The sequence below is a fragment of the Lissotriton helveticus genome, chromosome 7 (assembly GCF_964261635.1).
Source record: "Lissotriton helveticus chromosome 7, aLisHel1.1, whole genome shotgun sequence".
NCBI lineage: Eukaryota > Metazoa > Chordata > Amphibia > Caudata > Salamandridae > Lissotriton > Lissotriton helveticus.
Window position 1 is genome coordinate 1,155,412,691 of NC_136068.1, and position 26,156 is coordinate 1,155,438,846.

The 26,156-nt window shown below is 47.0% G+C and overlaps 1 protein-coding gene across 1 annotated transcript in view; it reads left to right on the top strand.

Moving 5' to 3' along the window:
* Positions 1–26,156, top strand: part of LOC144769415 (cilia- and flagella-associated protein 337-like) — an 817,111-nt gene that overhangs the window by 37,260 nt on the left and 753,695 nt on the right. Inside the window, exons 3-4 of the mRNA XM_078653507.1 lie at positions 4,291–4,437; positions 25,659–25,781. Coding sequence (XP_078509633.1) covers positions 4,291–4,437; positions 25,659–25,781 — 270 coding nt within the window. The remainder of the gene's footprint in view (positions 1–4,290; positions 4,438–25,658; positions 25,782–26,156) is intronic.

The window sequence follows — 26,156 nt, forward strand, 5'->3', positions numbered from 1 at the left end:
CCTAAATATGTTCTGAGGAGTGATCCATCAACATGGCCTCAGTTCCTTTTGAAACTGATTAATCTGTATAAATCAGTGAAGTATCTAAGCTGCACCCATCTGTGGTAAGTAATGGCAAGAAAAATATGAAAAGTACCAAGTTAGAGGTAGAGCCTTCCTGGTAACAGAAGCTGGTCACCCCTGATTTTTTCACCTCTTGCCGGACCCTATGTTTTTGCTGGTTGTAGAACTAAGTGCCCTCATCTCCTGCTAACCAGTCCTCCTTCTTTCAACATGGTTGAACTGGCATATCCCTGATTGGCATATTTCACTTATCTGCAAGCTCCTAGTATATGGTACAAAGTGTACGACGGGCTTGTAAGTTAAATATCATTAGAATACTACAGCACTCATTGTGCCATCCAATACAGTGACAGTGCAAACATGACTGTAAAAACTGGTACTAAGAAGGTGCAACCAATGTCCATAAAGTGTTAACAAGTGTACAAATGACCAAATATTGAAGTTATGCTATACAAAAAGGTGCTGCCTTATGCTGCATAATTTGCCCTTTCCTGCCACATAATTTACTGAACCCTGACGCATGATTTGTCCATCCCCTGTTGCATAATTCAGTGGCCCTGGATTTACAATTAGAAAACAGCAAGAAAAAATATTGACTATTTATAATAAAATCCAATTCAAATGGTAAAGTTGGATTTTTTATCAATATTAAGGAAAAAGAACATTTATAAAGTTATGTTTTACCTTCCTAAAGCCTCTAGAGGCCCAGTTACATTTTCTCTCCCACTTATGGGAGCCAGTAATTAGCATTTAAATAGGTGTGGATGAGAGTGAAATGCCTCCCTGGAGCAAACAATAGACTGACCTGAATGGGCACATATGAACCATCTGAATCTACCAGAATATGCAGGGTTGATCTATGAGCAGCCTTTTTCACATTGCAGTGTCAAATCCTGCCTGACAAGTCCACTATGGCATTACATAAATTACACACGTCTAAAAACAAAACCAAGACGCACAAACAATTCTTGTGTATCAACATTCTGGTGACTGGAAAACCCTCCTCTTTTCTACTAAACGTCTGTCTCTGGGTTTATCATGTGTGCAGTGACTGCCCAAAAGTGGATTATAGTTTTAAATGTTGGAGGACACAAATATTACCATAGTACATTTCCTACACTCATCCCCGCCTTGCAACATCTTGATAATGCCCAAAGTGAGTCAGGTTGGCACCGAAACCTTTTACCCTGTTGGTTAGAGTGCGCCCACGAGTAATTCCCACCCATTAGCTTGAGTCATCTCTAAGCACCCACTTCAGAAAATGCCTGGACCGTACGAAGATCAGAAGAGGACTGAAACTTGCTGTTTGCGACTACTTGAAAAGAGCACTGGAAGGACTAAACCTGCTCTCTCTTGCACACAGACCAAAGAAGTGGCCTCCAATGGTCATTAGGATGACCTCCTATTAAATCTGCAGGGATACAACAAGCTACGTTAGGCGTTTTCCTATAACTGACCAGCTGACCAGTAGCAACTGGACCCTGCTGTTTGGCCTCTGACTGACTTTCTGTGAGGCTCTATGTGCCTCCACTGTGGTAGATTGGACTTACAGGACTAAAGTCAGAAGAGAAAATCTTTGACCAGGACCAACATGATTGGTGTATTCGACCCAAGCTCCATTGCGCTCAGTGTCAAATTGTGCCTCAGTACAGGTACACAACCACTCTTCATTTTCACTGGAAATTTGTGGTTCTTGGGCACTATTTTTACTTAAACCTTTAAAAATACATATTTGTGGTTCTCCATATGGGATTTTTGTCATTTAGGTGTCAATTTGTTTATCAGTTCTACTCTATTTTTCTAATTCAGCTTGTGATTTTTTTATTGCATTGTATCATGTGAATATTCTTTGAGGTGAGTAGTCAACCCCTAACCCCCAAATATTAATCACATTTCTTATAGTCACCTTGATTGTTAGAAGCCTACCCTACATTGTATATTGCTGCTCTATATGAAGACAAAAAAGTCTTTAAGGCTAAACAGAAGGATAGGGACAGCTGGTGAGGAGTTATTTTCCTCTAGTGCCTCAAGAGGGACTTATGTTGTACTGATTTTATTTTTACTTCCATGCTTATTTTTGAAACCTTTTCCAACTGAATAGTTTGTTGTTTTCATAGACTGTGTGTCTCTGGCACTCCTATCGCTAATTTCAATCATTGAGCCTGTGTGTTGATACATCAGAGAGTTTAATGGAATGATTGCTTACAAGTCTCATAGAGATTACACTTATAGATGCATCCTAATGATGCACCCCCCCCTTATCCGAAGCAACCTCAATATGCTGATTTTTTGTTCATACACTAAAAGTCAGCCAGTGGCCCAGGTTGGCATAATCTATGAAGTGCTGTCATGAAAACATTTTTATCCCAGCTATGAAGACCTTTCAGAAGCACCTACCTTTTAGAAAGTGTCCATACTTCACTGTACACAAGTCACTCTCTTCTAATCCTACTTCTGTATCTAATATTGGCTGAAGCATTGGAGAATGGGGAAATGACTTTACTGAGCTGAGACAGCAGTTGACAGTAAAGGTGAGAAACATCTGCTGAGTGAATTTGTTTTGATCTGTACAAGCATATAATAAATTACAGCTCGTGCAACTCCTTCCACTTTTCACTGAAATAACTTGCTAGATGAAGTCTTTGTTGTTCACCTAAGATCACGCTGACTGTTAGCATAATGTTTAAAAGGGAGGCCATGTTGATCAGTGTTGGAACAATGTGGAACACTACTTCAATACCAGCCACGGCCGGTGGTAAGTGTAACGGCAGGGCGGTGACGTAGGGAGGGGGAGGGGCAGGTTTGGGGGTTGTAATGTATGGATTACCGACTTTAACAGGTAAGTAAACATATAAATAAATATAACAAATTCCGTTGCGCGTACTGCGTCGCATTTGGTGATACAGTGCACACAACGAAATTCGTTTTATTTATTTATATGTTTACTTACCTGTTAAAGTCCGTAATCCATACATTACAACCCCCCACCCTGCCCTTCCCCCTCCCTACGTCACCGCACTGCAGTTACACCTACTACCGGCCGTGGCTGTTCAATACCTGCAAGGGGGTCAATTGTGTAAAGGAGAATGGGGGCTTTGCAAGTCATCCCTCTCCAATATAACAGTATGCCTACATACTTGGCTGTCACAAAATGCTTGGTATGGTGATTTCTACCAAGGACACTGAAAAAGATGCAGTGGAGTGCCCCATTCTTCTCAGAACATTCATGGGGAGGAGTAATTCTTTTAAGGAGGAGGGCCTATATTCCCTTACCCAATCTGAAAGCCACAAACAGAAAGTGGGCTGGACCACCCAGGACAAACTCTGAGCCGCAGGTTAAGTGTTGGGACTTACCAGTATTAGGGGAATATTTCAGGATGGTTTCTGTGTCACTTCACAAGAAGCTCTTGACCTGACAGGTAGCCTCCTGATTATACCTTTTCCTTTCATTAGTAATTAAAGGGAGAATATTGGGGTTTTGATGGACAATGAAGGGAGGGGGATTGTACCAGTACCAAGGAGAAGAAGCTCTAGACCTGATAGTTATACTCCTGTCTGAGATTTTCTTTTCTCTGAGGGAAAATGGGAAGTGTATGCCAGTGAGGTGGCAGCTATTGAAGTAGATAAGCCATAGATGCAAAAAAGAAACTGAAATGGACTGAAATCTGTATGAGAACTACATTTTTATAAAAACTGGAAGGACAGCTTGGGTGACAGAATCCTGTTTGAATTTCTGACCCTTACTAACCTCTAAACTCACCTAAGAGATGAAAGATATCAACGAGTGAGGGACACCTGAAGTCAATATCTCTTATAACCTTTATATATGAAAATAAATATTCTTGCAGAACTAGTTTTTACCTGTGCTGGAGTTATCTACTTTGCAGTATTAATGCTCATCTACAGTTCTTCTGAAATCATCTGTGTTTGCTCTTAATAGAGTTATTTGTGGACCAGCACAGAAAACTAGTGAAGCTGTCCTCCATTCCTAGAGCCTTATGGACAAGCAAAAAACATTTTGTTAACCAATGAAGAGGACAACTACTGTATTTCGTGTCCTGAAATGGGAGTAAAAAACTGTATCTACTCATCATGACTTGATAATCCAAAATTGTTTTATTTAACAGCTACGATTATCCCTAGAGTTGGTGGAATTTTGGTGGGGTAGAGGTGGACCAGGTATATCCATTAATCTGCTCACCTGTATTATATTTCTGGTTCTTTAAGGTTGACACATCTTGTGATGGCTTTGTTGACTGGAGTGAGTTTTGTACATTCATGCTGCTGCAGTACAAAGAGAAGGACTATGTGAAAACCAAAAAGGAGACATTCCTTGTCCAACAACCTATAATAAGACTCTGCCTGCCGAATAAGGTTAGTAAACTGTCAACTTCAAATAATATACATGAAATGTGTGACAACAGTTTAATTTATTATAGGTGTCAACGGAGATCAGAGCGCAGGAAATGATCACCTCATTTGGCCAATAATCCCATCCTAAAATGTTTTTTCAAAAGATCCTGCGTTTTAAATACCCTGAAGTAAATTTCACATAAGCAGTCTTGTTTTTTAACGCACCTGTTTCCATCAATTTGCAAGAATTCCAGCCAATTTAAAGAAACCCTTGTTTAGTTCCTAACTAAATAAATGTAACAACCAGGGGCCTCATTTATAAGAAATAAAATCTTTTCGAAAATGATTGGAGAAAAGTGCATGGCAAATAACATATGGCCAATAAAATCGGTTAAAATGTGACTTTGATTGAAAGAAAATGTAACAGTTTCCATTATGTGTTCTCAATATTACTCCTAGTAATGCAGATATTTTCATCTGCCAAGTACCAGAGTACTGACAGTTTCGGCCCCCTCAGTAACAAGCGTTGTCAGTTTCTACATCCTTAGTACTATTTTACAGATTTAACAAACACAGTTTGCGTTATTGCCAGTTCCTACATGTGCATTAAGTAGAAGTGTGACAACATTGGTGGGGCTCAAGTCATTAAGTTCATGCGAGCTCCAGTATTATTGTCAACATGTTAAATAACAAAAATAAAAAAGGATGATTTATTATATATGAAAACGTTTTACAGAGGCAGTGCAAGGTAGTGAAAAGAGAAGTGCAAAGCCTAGTGAAGTCTTGTCGCCCCTCTCTTGTGCCACCTGCTGGTCAGGGGCGGACAATCCAGATGATCTCATTATTATTAATATTATTAGAGTGATGGTGAAGCGAGCCTGCATATGGAAAATTATTATATTACGGGTATACTGATAACAGGTTTGCAGTAATGTATTAGAGCATGTGATACTGGAAGTGGTGGCCATTCCAGAGGGTACATAAGTGAGCTAAAGGGAAAAATATAATAAAGTTTCAGTCCAGCAGAGTCTGTGACCTCTAAAGTTTCAGTTGCATATTAAAGGTTCGATAAACACAATCATGTTTTATACTCAAATATATTGGCAGACTTTTTTTCTAAGTAGAGTGCAATACACTGATGAAAGAAAGTATCAGTTACTACTTGTCCAGTAGCAGGGAGTCCCAGTTCTGCATGTTCAATAGCAGGTACTGCCAGTTTCACACATCCTGCAAAAAGCCAGGCTGTCCATAAAACGGATTTCAATAGCCTCAGTGTCCCACGTCATGCAGTCACAGACCTAGCCTTCAATCATCTGGCTACTGTGCCGTGCCATATAGCCATGCTGTTAAATTTCACAACTATTGTAGGTTCAGGGTTTAAATCGGCTATTCGGGCTTACTTTTTCAGCTGGTTCCTCAGCATGTAGACAGGATGGTTACAGGGGACAGCAACCCCACCGAATTGCCATGCTGTTCTTGGAGTGCAGGAACTGAGAGGCCTGGATCCTGCTATGCCTAAAGCTTAGTCTGAGTGCACCAACTTTAGCATAAACTATAGCTCACTAAAGAGTTCGGACTTTAGTTGGTTCAGTAGAGCTTAGTTTTTCTGCTAGCCCACCACACACACAAAGGAGACGGTTAAACTTAAGGAATTGCTTATCCAGGAGGCGGGTAGAGTAATGCAAGTTCAACCTGAGCTCATTAAGTTTGCAATGGAAATGGGAGTGCACTCTTGCAAAGATCACTGTGTCATTTTTATGGAAAATGGGAGGTAACCTCTCTATGTCAAGCAAATACCCTTCCTTTGGAAATTATATACTCAATGTGGATTTAGACTCATAGAGCCCACATCTACCTCAAGTCCGTGTTCTACCAACCAAGCAGTAGCGAACTTCTGAATGCACTCGTGTTTGGCATTTTTCACTTTATTTATCAATAAGTTTGCAGGCTGTCTCCTTAAAGATATGAAAAGGATTTGCTCCAAATATCCTATACAGAAATATTGTTTTAAAATTTACAAGTAACAAAAATATTGCCCCTTTGGGTGCAGATTTTCTTTCATTAACTCAAGTAGGGTGGTAATTTTGTTCACGCGATCTAAGACACAATGTTTAGGTCACTCAATATTTTGAAAGATATTCCAGCTAGGCCTGGGCGTGTTTGCGGAGTTATACTCTGTGAAGTTCCGGAAAAACTCTGCCACGCTCCGTGGAGTTCCACCAGTGGCAGAGTCTGTTAATTTGCGCTGCTCATATGGATTTTTAGCGCTGAGAGTTTGTCCCTCGCTGTGCAATCAGAGTTAATTGCACTATGCATTGCACCAGAGAGGGCCCTGCTGCTTTCTGCAGCTCGAGTAGGCATTCTACGCAAGCGGCAGCTTCTTCCCTCAATGCGAGCAGTTGTGACCTGCTGAGACCGCCGGTGAGAAATCTCACCAGGAGGAAGTCTAGCACACAATTATTTCTCTTGAGCACTCGCCAACTTAACATTGGCGAACAGGGCGTGGCTAGCAGGGCTGCGAAATGGCCGCTGCTTGAGCGAGCTCCGCCGGCTGAGTTGTTTATCCTTCATGAATCCTGCTGTATAAATCGCTTGTGGTGGTGCGGCTGACTGCGCTAAGAGAGGAGACCCTGGCGCACACAGTCATCTAACTTTCAGTCCGGTAATCGGCGGGAGAGGCTGGCAATCGCTGTGACAAAGTGAGCGGTGCGTGGGCCCAGTAGCGGACCGGTGGCAAGAACCAGGGACCCGGAGGCGCACTAAAATCGTGCTCGGTGCGGAGCAGGCCTTGGGCGGCGGAGTCGGCCTGCCCCCGAAGACCGCGACGGGAGACCTGGCCGGACACGCATTGACAATCTGCATTACTGTTCGGCGGCTGGTGAGTCGATGCCCCGGCTACTCTGCATGCGGTCTTGATTCTGCCTACAAGGGGCTGAAGAGAAGGAAACCGCGCAGGTGGCCATTTTGTGTGAAGATAGGCCGCGGCGCCTGCAAGAGGCGGACGGAGCATCAACTCCGGGGCCGCGTACATCACATTGCTCCCTTTGTGCCTATGCCACTAGGACGGAATACTACTGCCAGCTGACTGGTCGTGGAAGCGGTGGCCCCATAAGTTTACCCCTGGGTCAGGGTGATATGAATGTGGACTGGGCAACACACTGACTTGCGAGTGGTACAGCCGAAGCGCCCGGGCAGTGTGGGAGAGCTGGCTGTAGGGGCTCATAGCGGTGCCATTGTGCCGAGAGTGACTGAACACCGATGTGGGTGGATGCCGACTTTTGGATCCTATGCGGTTGCTGTTGCTGGTAGATCTACATATCCACGCCTGCACTACGATTGGCCGCCATTTTATGTGCATGGGGCGCCTGATTCAACTGATCAGAGTGGCAGCCCTTCTTGAAGACGCCCTGACTTTTGAGGTGGATGGTGGTGCGCGGGTGGCTGCACGGGCAGTAGTACCTTGCCGCACTCTCGCTTTTCAACGTTAATTACCGGAGCAGCTGGGGCCATTCTGTGCGCGGGTGGAAGAGCCCACGCGACCGGCTCCTGGGCCCTGCCCAGTGCGTGGCACCCAAGCGCCCTGCAGGCGATCCACAGTTGGTACCATAAAGGTTCCATGCCCTCTATGACGCTCGGTCCTGTGGTCTTTGACACCCCTCTGGTGCAGCAAGTAGAGGTAGCTGGCGCCCCTGCGCTCAGGAACACTGCCTCACGACGCACAGTGGCATTCGCGCAGTGGGTTGGGGCGTTACCTTGTGCGGTCACCATGGGCAAGGCTGACGCAAAGCAACCCAAGATAACATTTGAGAACAAGAGAAGCCACAAGCAATCTGACAAGGACCCAGGCGTTCAAGGTGCGACAGGCGGTGATGTCATGATGGAGGAACAGGAAGAGGACCTGCGATCGCTAATGCTTGAAATGCGTTCCAGCCTGCGGAACATAGATGCTAAACTAGACACCCTGACCTCGCAATTAGAAACTGTGAAAACGCAAGTCACAACGCACGAAACGCGGCTGGACAGTTTGGAAAATAGGCAGGTTGAGTTTCACCTGAATATGGACAAGCTCCTGATGGTCATAAGAGCGAAGAACGATGACCTTGAAGCGCGCTCGAGGAGAAACAACCTTAGACTCACGGGGATTCCGGAGACTACAGCCATGCCTAAAATGGAGATCTTCGTAGCAGATCTGCTCCACAAAGTTTTTAACCCTCACCTCTCTCCAGTTTTCGCAGTTGAAAGGGCGCATAGGGCACTAGGCCAAAAACCGCCGGTTGGGGGCACGCCTAGGCCCATCCTGGCCAAAATATTGAATTACCAAGACAGGGACACCATTTTGAGACTGTCGAGAGAACGTGGTCAAATCACCCACAAAGGGAATACTATATCGTACTATCCTGACTTCACCCCCGCGGTGCAGGCTGCACGCCGGGAATTTCTCCCAGCTAAACGTCTGCTGATGCAGGCTCAGATCCCGTACTCTTTACTTTATCCAGCGAAACTTATGGTTTCACATGATGGTACAGCCCACTTTTTTGCTGATGCTAAATCTGCACTTAAATTTGCTAAACACGTATGTGGGCCCTAATCGAAGAGAAATGGTGGCGGGACGGAGCTAGCAGCTGATCGCCTGAGTGATAATGATTGAACGATATTTACTGTGCTCTGTGTAATGTTGCCTCTGATTGCCACACCATTGCATAAGTTTTGATGCCCTCGCTCATGATGCCATAACTGTGATGCCGTTGTTATGTTAGATGCCGTGTATTTTATGTATTTTAGTAGGTACATTCTGAGTTGTGCCAACATAGGCCTATGATCAATGTTTTTGTAACTGTAGGGCTCTGTGTGTGGCCTAGCCACGCCGCCGCGAGGGGGTGTTTGCTTTTGTCCTCAGCCCCCCTGTGCAAACGGGGGAGTAATCCACTGTATCCTCGCCCCCACGGGAAATTTCCTATTGTTCAAATTTGCCCACTTTTATTGTGGGTCTGGGGGGATTTTACACAAACTATTTGGGGGGGTTGGAGTGGGTGGGGGTGGTATGGGGTTAGTTTGGTTTCCTTGTTCTGGTCCGCACAATCTCTGCTTTATTTGGTCTCTACATTGGTGCTCCTTATTGCTTCGGGGGGAGCGTCGGCACTGTCCTTATGGGATTTTTGCTGCCATGCAGCCAGTGAGGATTAATGTATTAACCTGGAACATCAGGGGTCTGAATGATAACAGGAAAGCCAGACTTATGCATGCTTATCTGACACGGCACAAGGTAGACATATTTTTTTTACAAGAAACGCATTTGAATGTTACACCATCCCCGAGACTTAGACATGCACGATGGGCGACGATGCATTCTGCTATTTATTCCAATTACGCTCGTGGGATGGCCATATTGGTCCGCAAAAATCTGGATTGGAAGGACATTGAGGTCCGCATAGATCAGGAAGGGAGATATATAGTCCTCCATGGTCTCTTAGGGGGTAAACAGGTTGTCCTGGTGGCTGTGTACGGTCCAAATGTCGACTCCCCGGGTTTCTTTGGAGATATCTGGTCACGAATTGTAGCGACACAATGCGACTCGATAATATGGGGGGGTGATTTTAAAGCAGTGCTGAATGACCGCCTAGACATGCAGGGCTCACCACACCCACTACATCCCCAAGCTGGAGCAGCTTTGAGAGACCTGATTTCTGAAGGGGCATTGGTAGACATCTGGAGAGATAGGCACCCTTAGCAGCGGGAGGGGACATGTATTACACCCAACACGCTGCATGGTCACGATTAGACTTCTGGCTGGTGTCCTCTGACGTGGCATCCTGGGTGGTACACACTTCTCATCTGGCACGTTCCCTATCTGACCAGGCTCCATGCTTGCTTACACTAACGCTACCTGATGCACCTACACACGCTTTTAGCTGGCAATTGCCGCCTCATGCATTGTTGGACGAGGCATTTAAAGAGAAAATCAGGAATGATGTGGTTGAGTACTTTAACCTCAATTCTGGTACGGTCCCATCAGAGGCCATCTTGTGGGATGCCTTTAAGGTGGTAATTCGAGGGAAATGCATTGCTAGGCAGGCAGGGGTCCTAAAGGCACTGAGGGGAACTCTGACACAGATGGAACACCAGATCAAGGAACTAGAGGGGCGCTTCTGCTTGGAGGCTAGCCCAGCACTGGCGGGCAAGCTGAAGAGCAAGCTTTTAGAGTTTGCTGAGGAGGCTCAGAGGGAGTTGAAATTTCTAGGGAAGCACGCTGAAGCCAGGCATTATGGGGAGGGTGACAGGCCAGGTCGCACCCTTGCTAATATGATCCGAAGATCCAACTACACTGCCTTCATCCATACTATTCATACACCTGATGGGGAGGTGGTAACGGGGCAGGAGGGTGTTCTAAGGGAATTTGCTGCGTTCTATACTTCCCTATACACTGCTACCCAATCGGTCCAATCGGAAAATTTGCAGGAATTCCTAGATTCTATAGCACTTGTTTGGTTTAATGACACGGACAGATGATATATGGACTTACCCATAACAACCGAAGATGTCAAACAGGTGATTAAGAGCCTACCCCTGAGTAAAGCTCCTGGACCCGATGCCCTGCCAATGTCCTTTTTTATAAAACTTATAGTAAGGAAGTAGCCCCCTGTCTGCTTGCAGTATACAATGAGGCATTGGAATCTGGCACCCTTCCCCCCTCCATACGCGAAGCACTCATAATGACTTTGCCTAAACCTGATAAAGATGAAAAAGAACTTGATTCGTATCGCCCACTTTCATTGATCAATGTGGACGTGAAGATTTATGCCAAGCTCCTGGCCAATCGTCTACAGCCCCTACTGCCGATGGTGGCCCTCCCGGACCAGTCCGGGTTCATCCCTGGGCGAGCGACATCGCATAACTTGCAAACGCTCTTCTCCGTTCTCCATTATTTGGACCCCAGCACGAAGGCGGACGCCATTCTTTTAGACGCAACGAAAGCGTTTGACTCGCTTGAATGGTCATACCTCTTCAGAATCCTGGTCCGCATGGGATTCAGCCCCTTATTTATCACCCGCATAAAGCTGCTCTACAAAAAACCCCAAGCTCGAGTGCGCGTCAATGGATTGATATCTAACTGCTTTCCCATAACTAGGGGGACGAGACAGGGCTGTCCCCTTTCACCCCTCTTATTCGCTATTGCGATGGAACCCCTTGCGGCCAGAATTCGGCAGCATCACAAGGCCCGTGGAATTGGCTTCAGTTCTAGAAGCCTCTTGATTTCCATGTACGCAGATGACGTCACTCTGTATATCCTTAACCCATCAGACAACCTGGACCCAGTGCTTCGCGACTTTATTCGTTTTGGGGGTCTCTCTGGTATCACCATAAATTGGAAGAAATCTGTGATATTCCCGCTTACTGATGGTACACCTGAGGTGCTCTCGGAATACCCATTGCGATGGGAAGCTGATGAAGTAAAGGGCATATGGACATATGGAACATATGGAACCTGAATTTTTGGCGGGCTATGGACTGGCTGGAATCCAACGTAGCCATTTGGTCTAAATTGCCACTGTCCATTACTAGGAGGGTGGCATTGATAAAAATGATAGTATTGCCTAAATTCCTGTATTGGTTTACTAATGTACCAAGCCACCTTACACAGCATTTTTATAAAACCCTGCGAACACAGATGTTGTCGTTGGTATGGGCTGGTGGGCAGGCTAGGGCCTCCTGGGATCTTCTGACGCTTCCGCTTAGGCAGAGTGGTCTCGGGGCTCCGGACATGCGACTATATGCGTTGTGTGCACAGGCACAATTTCTCCACTTCTGGATTTATCCCACTCCGTATCAGCTGCATGTTGCGGTGGAGATGGATGCGGTTGCACCCAACCCTCTGAAAGTGGCCCTCTACAAAAAAGCGCCACAGCCCCGGCAAGATATTGATACTGCTGACCTGTTGCGATGGGTCTGGAGGGAACTCCAGAGGCGAGTTAATGTCCCAATGTTATACGCGCCCTCTATGCCTTTGCGCGATAACCACATACTACCATGTCTGGAGCAGGGTGGGAAGGTGTTGGAAATAGGGGGAACACAGCTGTTAACCTTTGCAGATTTATATCCAGAGGGCAGCTTAAGGCCTCTGTCTGCAGGCACAGAGGATCAGGAAACGTCCTTCGCTGAGCAGTTCGCCTATCATAAATTAAAGGCTGCCTGCCGCGCGATGTGGGAGGGACTCCCAGAGGCTCCTCTGACGTTGAACGCATTGGAAACCATTTTGGCCAAAGCTTCCCCTAAGAAGTTAGTTACTCGGTTATATACCGCCATGCAGGAACAGACCCCCATCATACAACCCAAATCCTTACAGCTTTGGAACATGGAATTAGACCCTCCCCTGTCGGAGGAGCGATGGAACTACTGTTGCAAACAATTGACAGAATTATCCCCAACTTAGACTTGTGCACTTCAAATGCCTGCATTGTTATTATAGAACCCCTATTAATCTTTACAGAATGAAGGTGCGCAAACATGAACGCTGTTGGAGGTGTGGGCATGAACCTGCTTCGTTCTTGCATGTGGCGTGGGACTGCCAGTCGCTTGTACAATACTGGGTGGACATTTTCATGGCAGTCAACCAGATGCTTGAGTGCAATGATGAGCCATCACCACACTTGGGCCTTCTGGGACTAGTGCAACATACACTACCCCGACGGCGCAAATTACATGCTATCTTATTGCTATACGCGCGCAGGCAGATTGCACTTAAATGGGGAAGGAAAAGAATACCCACCCTTACTGAATGGTTATCAGATGTCACCTACGGCCACACCCAACTAGGTGTATACTGGGGACTTATGCCACCAACTTCTAGGCCTAAAGACATATGCGAGCCGTTTGTACAATGGTCCAACAGAAGGTCACACACTCCGAGTATTGCGGCGGATCAAGATTCTGCTAATGGGTCAGACTAGCTCCGGGACAGGGAGGCTGGTCAGACGTCCCCTTACTTTATGAGCCGGGAATCGGGAATTTGTAGTTCTATATCGAGTGTGTCGAGGTCATGTTAATGCTTATGTCTCTGTAATGTATTTATAACCCGGCCTTTCAAGTCACACACTCCACACGAAGTGCACTGTTGTAATTTTACTTGACCCTTACTGATTATCGCTGTCTGCATTGCTTTTATTGCTATTAATCTCCCCACCCTCTGAAGATTGCTATATTGCAGGGATGTTGGAAGCGGTACCGGCTGTTTGTTTTTTTTTTTTTTTCAGTAATTCAGCTGGACGTATTATATGATGTATACTTGCAATGTGATATATGCTGATTATTGTGTATTATGTAAAATCAATAAACACATTTTTTTTTAAAAGTTAACGTTGGCGAGCCATTTGAGAGAAAAGCCTCTGCTCCATGTTACTTTGTGAGGTTTTTCTGAAGGCTGCTCTCCGCACGGAGGGGGCAAAACTCCGCCCGCGGAGCAGAATTCTTCACCCACCCCTAATTCTGTCACCACATCACTACCCCTCAGGGTCTAGCAGTCCCACATTATGGCCATCTTTGCTTGTTTTATCAAGGCCTTTGTTCTATTGAGTCACGTTATGCTTGTTTATTACATTCTATTTGCTTGTTACGTCAAACTTACTGTTTGCATTAGGACTGTGTGAGAAGTTGGCCTGGTATATGATGCTCACTAGTTCTAGTGATCACCTTGTACCATGCCAAGCAACCCTTATGGTGCAGGTTGTAAAGTCAACCTTATAGACAAGCTATCCTAGGGGTAGCATGGACTAAGCAGTCTTAGGCTAAACTCTGTAAAGGCATGTGAAGCAAGCTGTTTTACCATACACAATCCCTTGAATACCAAATGAAAGGACACCACACAGATATATATTGAAAATATATATGGATTTATTACTACAAATATCCCTGATACTCTTTATGAGCACAGAAGCAAATGCGTTAAAACAAAACACAGTTAAAATACACAAAAGTTGCACAATTATGGATGAGCCCTAGGGGCCACCTAAACCATATACTAAGAAAGTGGTATAAGAGATGCCACTTGGACAGGAAATAGGCCTAGGGCCTGGGGAATCGCTGGAGCTGTTCGGGACTAACAGTGAAGAAGTCGGGAAAGGCCCGCGGGACTCGGGTGCAGTGTTTAAAGTGCACGCACTCACCAATGCAAAGTCTATGGTGCATAAAAAGTACAAAGTTAGTTAGAAAGGAACCTTCCGAGTGACCTAGAAGGATGAAACTTCAGACACAGACACTAGAGGTGTGTACCAGTGTGGGAACACCGGCGGAGCTGAGTTACCTCACCCACAGGAAGCGGGTGCATAGGGTCGAAGTAGTGTCGGGTTTCGTCACGCAGGTCGATGGTGCTTGGAGCTGAAGATGCTGCAGGCGGCTCGAGGTGAAGAGTTCCGGTGGATCCAAGGGTGGATCTGAAGAGGTGAAGACCTGAAAGCAGAGGGGACAATGTTCAAAGTCACTAGCTAGTGACTACCGTGGAACCAGATTGGAACCAGCAATGTCGGGTGCAAACAGGCGTCGAGGTGTAGCTTCTCTCAGCAGCCACGTGGACACGAGGGGTCGAAGACGTCTAGGAGTCGGTCACGAGCTGTCCCACGCAGGCTTCTCGCTGTTGGCGGTGTCGGCAACTTGATTGAAGCAAACAGGCCTTGGCTAATGCAAGCCACACAGGAATCGAAAAAGGCTTGTTACTCGGACCAGCAAGGTCAGAGCAGGGGCTCCTTTTTACAGGAGCAAGGGCAAGTCTGGAGCAACCAGACCCGCAGTGAAAGTCGTAGGTTTCGTCGCCAAGATGGCCACTAGCCGCGTGGCAAGTGGACGGGAAGGCGCGTCAAGTGGCACAATGCAAAAGGGCCCCACGCAGATCGTGGAGATGCTGGGGGGCTGATCTTTGGAGCAAGGGCTGCTCGAGGTTGGGGCTTCTCAAACCCCAAAGCACAGCATCGAGGGTGCCTCTGATGCTGCGCAGTCAGCTTTTCGGGGGTCTTCCAAGAGTTCCGGTCCCACGTCTCTCGGTGCCTCCACGGGTCCCTTCTTTGCAGGGACTGTGGATCGGGCTGTGAGAAGTCTGGGAGTCTGGGTCTTGTCAGGCTCTGGGCTCGGGCTCCGGCGGGAGGCGGCGGCAAAGCAGACGTCGAGTTGCTGGTTGGTGCCTGTGTTCACAGGGTGGTCACTCCTTGGCCACAAGGGAGATTCTCTTCCGTCTTCTGTGCAGCAGAATGTCGAAGTCCAGTCTTCTGTATTTCAAGTTGATTCAGGATGATCTGAAGTCTCAGGACACAGCTCCCACTCTTATTCGAATCTGGGGGGCCGGATCACCTACTAGGTCCCTCCTCTGGGTGGAACCAGGAAGGGGGGTGGTTACACCCCCTTTCCTTTGTCCAGTTTCGCGCCAGGACTGGGGCTGGAAAGCCCCAGCACCGGTTTGAACTGGCCTATGCACAGGGACACCTTGTGTGCCCCAGGCATGTCTGATTCTATTCAGCCCTGTCCTACCCAATACACAAAATCCTGTCTGGGGTGGTGCTAGCACCTCCCCAGGCAGGAAACCCTTTGTCCAAGCTGCCCTCGCTGGAAGGACTCCCAGCAGCAGGAGGTCAGACTTGTGTCTGTGGTGGCAGCATCCATTTTGTGATGCTAAGGCTCTGTTTAACTTTAACCGGGGTTCAGGCTAGGTACATGTCGTGTCCCTCTAGAAGGGTGGAATGCTACCCCCGTCGCCAGAACTGGCGAGGGGGTAGTATTCCAATTCGTATGACACCTTACTCGACATGTTTTGATAAAGCCAAACCTAAGATAGCATTTAACCGCGAGGATTATAATGCACTTAAGAGTATATGGTATGGCAATATCATGGAACAGCTAAAGGACATGGTTCCGAAAGCTGCAGACAGGCTCAGCTCATGCCAGAGCACCATCTCACATATTTCCAAGCACTCTGCCTCCAGGATTGATGAGGCCTTCCATAGGAGTGGCTGATAGGAACATATGTGTCCATTTTAGGTTAGGTATAGGCATACTACACCTAAGTAAGGGGTGGTTACACCGATTTACCCCAGCTGAGTGATCAGCCAGTTGTGTCAAATATGGAGGCCAGGCCAGGGGTGGCACAATACATGCTGCAGCCCCTGGTAGGCCTTGGAAGCACCTATACCCTGGGTACCTGGGTACACTGTTACAGGGGCCAATAAGGTGAACCAGTTCCAATTTCGTTATGCACCTAAAGTACATGGGTTACAATTTAAAGAGAGAACAGCAGGCTGTGGGTCTGATTAGCAGGCCCACAGCCACATTAAGTCATAAACCAGTGAAGCAAAAAAGCAAAAATTTGGGGTGACCATAGGATAGCAGACCCTACTCTCCTACACAACCCCCCCCCCCCAAATGCAGGGACATTAGACTAACCTTGACCAGTTGTGTCTTCATGCTCTAAGTGGAAGTACCTGGAGAGACCATCTGCATTACCATGGTCAGTCCCTGGGCGGTGCTCCACTGTAAAGTCCATCCCCTGTAGGGAAATGGACCACCTGAGCAGTTTGGGGTTTTCACCCTTCATCTGATTAAGCCATAAGAGGGGCTTATGGTCGGTCTGAATCTTGAAGTGAGTGCCAAACAAGTATGGTCTCAACTTCTTCAGGGCCCACACCACAGCAAAGGCCTCCCTCTCAATGGCTGACCAACGTTTCTCTCTGGGGGTCAGCCTTCTGCTAATGAAAGCAATGGGCTGGTCTTGACCATCTACATTAAGTTGTGAAAGCACAGCTCCCACTCCCAACTCAGAAGCATCTGTTTGGACAATAAACTCTCTTGAGTAGTCAGGACTCTTCAGGATAGGTGCAGAGCACATGGCCTTCTTCAGGTCAACAAATGCCTTTTGACAGTATTCTGTCCACTGAACCTTTTTGGGCATCTTCTTGGATGTCAGATCATTAAGAGGAGTCACAATGGACCCATAGTTCTTAACAAACTTCCTGTAGTACCCAGTCAGGCCCAAGAAAGCTCTGACCTGAGTCTGGGTAGTTGGAGGAGTCCAGTCCTTTATGGTCTGAATCTTACTCTCCAGTGGTTGAACTTGGCCTCCACCCACAAGGTGGCCCAAGTACACAACCTTACTCTGCCCTATCTGGCACTTGGTTGCCTTGATAGTGAGGCCTGCCTTTTGCAGAGCCTCTAGCACTTCCTTCAGGTGGACCAGGTGATCCTCCCAGGTGGAGCTAAAGACAGCAATATCATCCAGATATGCTGCACAAAAGTCATCCAACCCAGTAAGGACTTGATTCACCAACCTTTGGAAGGTGGCAGGTGCATTTTTCAAACCAAAGGGCATCACCACAAACTGGTAATGCCCACTGGGGGTAGAAAATGCTGTCTTGGCTTTAGACTCCTCAGCTAACCTGATTTGCCAGTAGCCAGCTGTCAAGTCAAATGTGCTCAAATACTGGCCAGAAGCCAATTTGTCTATGAGCTCATCTGCCCTTGGAATTGGGTGTGCATCTGTCCTGGTGACAGCATTGAGTCCTCTGTAATCCACACAGAACCTCATCTCTCTCTTTCCATCTTTGGTGTGAGGTTTGGGGACCAGAACCACTGGGCTAGCCCAGGGGCTCTCTGAAGGCTCAATGACACCTAACTCCAGCATCTTTTGTACCTCAGCCTTGATACAGTCTCTGACATGGTCAGGCTGCCTGTAAATTTTGTTCTTTACAGGAAGACTATCACCAGTGTCCACCACATGGGTACACCAGTTAGTCTGACTGGGTGTCAGGGAGAACATATGTCGATATGACTGCAGAACCTGTCTACAGTCATGTTGCTGATGTTCAGTGAGGCTGCCATCTAAGGCCACGCCATCAACTGAGCCATCCTCAGGGTTCTGAGTCAACAGGTCTGGGAGAGGGTCACTCTCTTCCTCCTGCCCCTCATCTGTAGCCATGAGCAAGCCCATGTCTGCCCTGTCAACATATGCTTTCAGCCTGTTAACATGGAGCACCCTGTGGGGGCTCTTGGGAGTTCCAAGGTTCACCAAGTAGGTAACCTCTCCCTTTTTCTCAATGATTGTATGGGGTCCAGACCATCTGTCTTGGAGTGCTGCTGGGGCCACTGGCTCCAACACCCATACCTTCTGTCCAGGCTGGTACTCAGTCAGGACAGCCTTTTGGTCATGCCAGGCTTTCTGTAACGCCTGGCTAGCCTCAAGGTTTTTGGATGCCTTCTCCATATACTCAGCCATCCTGGAGCGGAGACCAAGTACATAGTCCACTATGTCTTGCTTGGGCTTTTTGAGAGGTAACTCCCATCCTTCCCTCACCAGACATAGGGGTCCTCTTACAGGATGTCCAAACAACAATTCAAAGGGGCTGAAGCCAACACCTTTTTGTGGGACCTCTCTGTAAGCAAACAGAAGGCAGGTTAGAAGGATATCCCATCTTCGCCTGAGCTTCTCAGGTAATCATTTGATCATGCCCTTTAGGGTCTTGTTGAATCTCTCAACAAGCCCATTGCCTTGTGGATGATAGGGAGTGGTGAACTTATAGTTAACACCACATTCCTTCCACATAGCTGTCAAGTATCCTGACATGAAGTTGGCACCTCTATCGGATACTACCTCCTTAGGAAACCCCACTCTGGAGAAAACTCCAAGTAAGGCCCTGGCCACAACAGGAGCTGTTGTGGTCCTAAGTGGGATTGCCTCTGGGTACCTGGTGGCATGGTCCACCACCACCAGTATGAATCTGTGCCCAGATGCTGTAGGGGGATCCATTGGTCCAACAATGTCAATCCCCACTCTTTCAAAGGGCACCCCCACCACAGGTAATGGTATAAGGGGGGCCTTTGTGGAACCACCTGCTTTGCCACTTGCTTGGCAGGTTACACAGGAGCGACAAAACTCCTTTGTATCTTCTGACATGTGAGGCCAGTGAAAGAGACAGACAAGTCTGTCCCATGTTTTGTTCTGGCCTAGGTGTCCTGCTAAGGGAATATCGTGTGCCAAGGTAAGAAGGAAGCCCCTAAATTGCAGAGGTATGACCAACCTCCTGGTTGTACCAGGCTTGGGGTCTCTACCCTCTGAATAAAGGAGCCCATCATCCCAATAAACCTTATGGGTACCTTGAGCATTCCCAGCAGCCTCAGCAGCAGCCTGCTGTCTGAGGGGTTCAAGAGAAGGACAGGATAACTGAGCCTGCCCCAAGTCTGCCCTAGAAGGTCCCCCTGTCCCCAGAAACTCAACCTGATCAGGTTCAAGCTCTATAGGGACAGTTCCTTCAGGGGTCTCAGAATCATCTTCCTGTGAAGGCTGATCCTCACTTGTAGGCATTTGGGAAGGCACAGCCTTTGCCCTCCTGTTCCTTGTCTTGGAAGGTACTTGGTCCATTGTTCCAGGATCCAAGACCTGAGGTTCAGAGAGGCACTTTTTGGCCTGTGACCTGGTCACAGCAGGGACATGTGATGATATCCCTAACATCTCTGCATGAGTCCTGTACTCAACTTCTGACCATAGAGAGCTCTCCAGGTCATTGCCCAACAAACATTCTACTGGGAGATCAGCACTAACCACAACTCTTTTTAGGCCAGTTACCCCTCCCCAGGAAAAGTTAACAATTGCCACACTATGTGTAGTAGTGACATTGCTGGCATTGGTCACCAGGTAATTATCACCTGGTATGTATTGTCCAGGGTCCACAAAGCTAGGCGTCACCATAGTGACACTGGCACATGTGTCCCTGTATGCTTGAGCCACTTTTTCATTAATTAAAGGTGTCTGTCTGTACTTGCCCAAATTATTGGGACTGACAGTAGGGGAAAAATCAATCTCCCCATCACAAATCAGAACAGCCTGTGTGGGGATTCTGACTAGGTCAGAATCTCCATCAGTTCCCAAGGTGATACCCACTACCCCCTTAGTCTGTGGACCAACACTGCTAACTGTATTAGTGGGTGCAGTTGCCTTAGGGGCTGCAGTATTGGGGGCTCCACCCTTTTTACAATCACTTGTCCAGTGAGTGGTGTTTTTGCAAAAGCTACACCAGGGTTTTCTTTGACCTTCTTTCTTCTTCTTCTTGGAAGTTTGGGACCCACCCTCAGTATTAGTTTGGGGCCCTGTTGAAGACTTCTGGTCTTTAGCTTTCTGCTCCCCACCCTTCTGGTCTGTTTTCTTTTGGTCACCACCCTGGTTCTGGTTCTGGTTCTTTTGCTTAACTCTGGTTCTAACCCATTTGTCTGCCCTCTTTCCCAATTCTTGGGGAGAGGTTAGATCTGAGTCAACCAAATGTTGATGCAACTGCTCATAAGCAAATTGTACAATCCTTCATAGTCTGTAACCTTACTTCCCAGCAACCAGCCCTCCAGAGCCTTAGTGGCACATTCAACAAATTCAGACCAGTCCTGAGTCTGTGTCTTCTGGGTATCTCTGAACATTAACCTGTACTGTTCAGTGGTTAAGCCTAACCCATCAATCAGAGCACTCTTCAGGACCAGGTAGTTTCTAGAATCCCCATCACTAACTGTGAGGAGTCTGTCTCGGCCTCTACCTTCAAAGGAGAGCCACAAGATTGCTGCCCACTGCTCCTGAGGGACCTGCTGTACTTTGCAAGCTCTCTCAAGTGCAGTCATCCACTTGTGGATATCATCCCCAACTTTGTAGGGGGGCACAATCTTACTCAGGTTTCTATTGTCATAGGACCTGTCTTTATCCTTAGGGATAGTGCTGCCACCAGTGGAATCTGATCCACTCTCTCTAGGCTGCCTTGCTCTAGCAAGTTTCTCTTTGGCCAGGGCAACTTCTAATTCTTGTCTCTGGATCCTAAGTTCAGCCTCTCTCATTTTGGCCTCATGTTCCCTTCTCTGAGGGCTAGTCAACTCCCTTCTGGAGTTGCCATGAGAACCTTTAGAAACATGGGAAGTATTGGACTCACCTGAGTGATTCCTCCTCCTCCTATGATCCTGGTTAAGTCCATTTGGGGGTCTGAATGGGTTGGACCCACCTTCAGTCCCAAATAAGCTTAGGTTAGCCTGGTTAAGCCTGCTGACTAACACCTGGCTATCTCTATCATCATCAGACTCACTTTCGTCTACCTCCTCCCCCTCTTCTTCTTCCTCAGGCTGAGTATTCCCAGTGGTCTGGTTTTCCTCATCTATCTGGACGACAGGGGCAGGGGCATCAGGGTTATCATCTTCAGTGGGAGATCCTCCATCTCCAGTCCCTGAGGGGCCTGGTTTGGAGTTCCTTAGAGCTTCAGACTGGTCTAACAGCTCTCTGAGGTGTCCTGCTGTAGGAGAAGGACCTGTTTTGATTCCTCTCATGGAACACAGTTGCCTCAGTTCCTTAAATGGAAAAGTAGCAATTTTGGATGGTGCCCTTGAAGGGTCACTCTCAACAGAGATGGGTCCAGTGGATCCCTCTGCTCCAGACATTGCTCTAGTGTGGTGGATGTGTTGCAATCTACCTACACTGGTGTTTTCTTACAAAACCTATCTAGTAGTTGTAGTCAGGGTGTGCTACTCCCTATCCTCTACAACAACTAAGTTCAGTAGAACTTAAGTATATCTAGTCTTGTTTTAGTGTACCTATCAGGTACCTGTATGATCTTTCAAATGATATTTTCAAAGATTGTAATGGTAAAACAACAGCAAGCTCAAATCCCAATCCGCTGCTCACCAATGTGAGAAGTTGGCCTGGTATATGATGCTCACTAGTTCTAGTGATCACCTTGTACCATGCCAAGCAACCCTTATGGTGCAGGTTGTAAAGTCAACCTTATAGACAAGCTATCCTAGGGGTAGCATGGACTAAGCAGTCTTAGGCTAAACTCTGTAAAGGCATGTGAAGCAAGCTGTTTTACCATACACAATCCCTTGAATACCAAATGAAAGGACACCACACAGATATATATTGAAAATATATATGGATTTATTGCTACAAATATCCCTGATACTCTTTATGAGCACAGAAGCAAATGCGTTAAAACAAAACACAGTTAAAATACACAAAAGTTGCACAATTATGGATGAGCCCTAGGGGCCACCTAAACATATACTAAGAAAGTGGTATAAGAGATGCCACTTGGACAGGAAATAGGCCTAGGGCCTGGGGAATCGCTGGAGCTGTTCGGGACTAACAGTGAAGAAGTCGGGAAAGGCCCGCGGGACTCGGGTGCAGTGTTTAAAGTGCACGCACTCACCAATGCAAAGTCTATGGTGCGTAAAAAGTACAAAGTTAGTTAGAAAGGAACCTTCCGAGTGACCTAGAAGGATGAAACTTCAGACACAGACACTAGAGGTGTGTACCAGTGTGGGAACACCGGCGGAGCTGAGTTACCTCACCCACAGGAAGCGGGTGCATAGGGTCGAAGTAGTGTCGGGTTTCGTCACGCAGGTCGATGGTGCTTGGAGCTGAAGATGCTGCAGGCGGCTCGAGGTGAAGAGTTCCGGTGGATCCAAGGGTGGATCTGAAGAGGTGAAGACCTGAAAGCAGAGGGGACAATGTTCAAAGTCACTAGCTAGTGACTACCGTGGAACCAGATTGGAACCAGGCGATGTCGGGTGCAAACAGGCGTCAAGGTGTAGCTTCTCTCGGCAGCCACGTGGACACGAGGGGTTGAAGACGTCCAGGAGTCGGTCACGAGCTGTCCCACGCAGGCTTCTCGCTGTTGGCAGTGTCGGCAACTTAATTGAAGCAAACAGGCCTTGGCTAATGCAAGCCACGCAGGAATCAAAAAAGGCTTGTTACTCGGACCAGCAAGGTCAGAGCAGGGGCTCCTTTTTACAGGAGCAAGGGCAAGTCTGGAGCAACCAGACCCGCAGTGAAAGTTGTAGGTTTCGTCGCCAAGATGGCCACTAGCCGCGTGGCAAGTGGACGGGAAGGCGCGTCAAGTGGCACAATGCAAAAGGGCCCCACGCAGATCGTGGAAATGCTGGGGGGCTGATCTTCGGTGCAAGGGTTGCTCGAGGTTGGGGCTTCTCAAACCCCAAAGCACAGCATCAAGGGTGCCTCTGATGCTGCGCAGTCAGCTTTTCGGGGGTCTTCCAAGAGGTCCGGTCCCACATCTCTCGGTGCCTCCACGGGTCCCTTCTTTGCAGGGACTGTGGATCGGGCTGTGAGAAGTATGGGAGTCTGGGTCTTGTCAGGCTCTGGGCTCGGGCTCTGGCGGGAGGCGGCGGCAAAGCAGATGTCGAGTTGCTGGTTGGTGCCTGTGTTCACAGGGTGGTCACTCCTTGGCCACAAGGGAGATTCTCTTCCGTCTTCTGTGCAGCAGAATGTCGAAGTCCAGTCTTCTTCTGTATTTCAAGTTGATTCAGGATGATCTGAAGTCTCAGGACACAGCTCCCACTCTTATTCGAATCTGGGGGGCCGGATCACCTACTAGGTCCCTCCTCTGGGTGGAACCAGGAAGGAGGGTGGTTACACCCCCTTTCCTTTGTCCAGTTTCGCGCCAGGACTGGGGCTGGAAAGCCCCAGCACCGGTTTGAACTGGCCTATGCACAGGGACACCTTGTGTGCCCCAGGCATGTCTGATTCTATTCAGCCCTGTCCTACCCAATACACAAAATCCTGTCTGGGGTGGTGCTAGCACCTCCCCAGGCAGGAAACCCTTTGTCCAAGCTGCCCTCGCTGGAAGGACTCCCAGCAGCAGGAGGTCAGACTTGTGTCTGTGGTGGCAGCATCCATTTTGTGATGCTAAGGCTCTGTTTAACTTTAACCGGGGTTCAGGTTAGGTACATGTCGTGTCCCTCTAGAAGGGTGGAATGCTACCCCCGTCGCCAGAACTGGCGAGGGGGTAGTATTCCAATTCGTATGACACCTTACTCGACATGTTTTGATAAAGCCAAACCTAAGATAGCATTTAACCGCGAGGATTATAATGCACTTAAGAGTATATGGTATGGCAATATCATGGAACAGCTAAAGGACATGGTTCCGAAAGCTGCAGACAGGCTCAGCTCATGCCAGAGCACCATCTCACATATTTCCAAGCACTCTGCCTCCAGGATTGATGAGGCCTTCCATAGGAGTGGCTGATAGGAACATATGTGTCCATTTTAGGTTAGGTATAGGCATACTACACCTAAGTAAGGGGTGGTTACACCGACTTACCCCAGCTGAGTGATCAGCCAGTTGTGTCAAATATGGAGGCCAGGCCAGGGGTGGCACAATACATGCTGCAGCCCCTGGTAGGCCTTGGAAGCACCTATGCCCTGGGTACCTGGGTACACTGTTACAGGGGCCAATAAGGTGAACCAGTTCCAATTTCGTTATGCACCTAAAGTACATGGGTTACAATTTAGAGAGAGAACAGCAGGCTGTGGGTCTGATTAGCAGGCCCACAGCCACATTAAGTCATAAACCAGTGAAGCAAAAAATCTAAAATTTGGGGTGACCATAGGATAGCAGACCCTACTCTCCTACAGACTGCTTCATAATTTTACTACTTCAGGCATTTAGCGTGCCTTGCCGATTTCCATTATTTAAACCAATTAACTGTTTGTGTTTTTTCTTCCTGAGAGCTAGGGTTTGTGGACCCGCATAGGGCATGCACATTGAAACAGCACATATCATACCCTTGAGAAAAGAATACAAGTTCTGCAAATATAAAGTGATTTCTGGTATCACCAAACTACCACTGTTGTTTCTTGGGAAGGACGCTGTCATCAATTAGAATCCTAAGGGAATCCATGTGTAACTAATGCCATCCCTCATATTAAATTTATTTTTCATGTTTCAAAATAGCACAAACCTAGTACCTTGGGCCGCAGATCTTTGTATTAGACATGCATTGGCACATACAAAGTCACAAGACAGACAACATTTGGTAACATAAACTTAGTTGAGAGAGGCTTTTAAAACAGATCTGATATAATTATTCTGTGGTATGATAACAAATGTAGAGTAAGACATAACTCTGGTGGTAGGGAATTCCAAAGTCTGGAATGTGTATCGAAACAGTTTGATGAAGATCTTTTGATTTCATGGGCAGTGGAGTTTCTCAAAATAGTTTATTGGGCTAGGTGCATTGGATGCCAGAGATTATTGATGGGTCTTTAGAATAAAACGGATGGCCAAGACACAATGTCTTGAAAATAGTACACTAGACTTTTAGTGTTTGTTAAATGTCTTTATAGGTTGAAATATTACTATGTGTCAAATGTAAGCAACACTCTCCTACCTTGAGCGGTAAAACAAAACTATGTGCCAACTATTCAGTCTTCAATTAATGTATTCTTTACATTTGCAGCAGGAGCCCACAACCCGCATTTTGGCCATCTCTTCTCCTCCACCAGTGTGGTTCGTGACCGTCAGCAAAGGGGGTGTTCTGACTGTATGGGACAGTGACTTGCACATTCAGAAATCTTTTGAGGTAATTTTTTCAATGATAATGGGCAAATTGCTTGCGATAGTTCTGCATACGGATTCAAGAGCTGACTGTCCTGGCTTCCCTCATATTAGTGTGGCCTTGTTTGGGGACTGAGAGGGGGTATGTCTGAGCGAGGAGGCTTTAAGTACTTTTATATCATAAATAGGGCTCCCGGTTTTATGGTATTTATTTATTTGCCATTTCCATCTGTATTTATCCATATTTATTTTTTGATAATTTTTTCTGTATTTATCCACATTTATTGTTGCCACAAGCAAAAGACGAAGCTACAGCTAGTATTTTTACACATTTATTTAAATTGACAATGCACACATCCGCTCACTTAAACTAGCGTTTTGTTGTGGCTTTAGCAGTGCT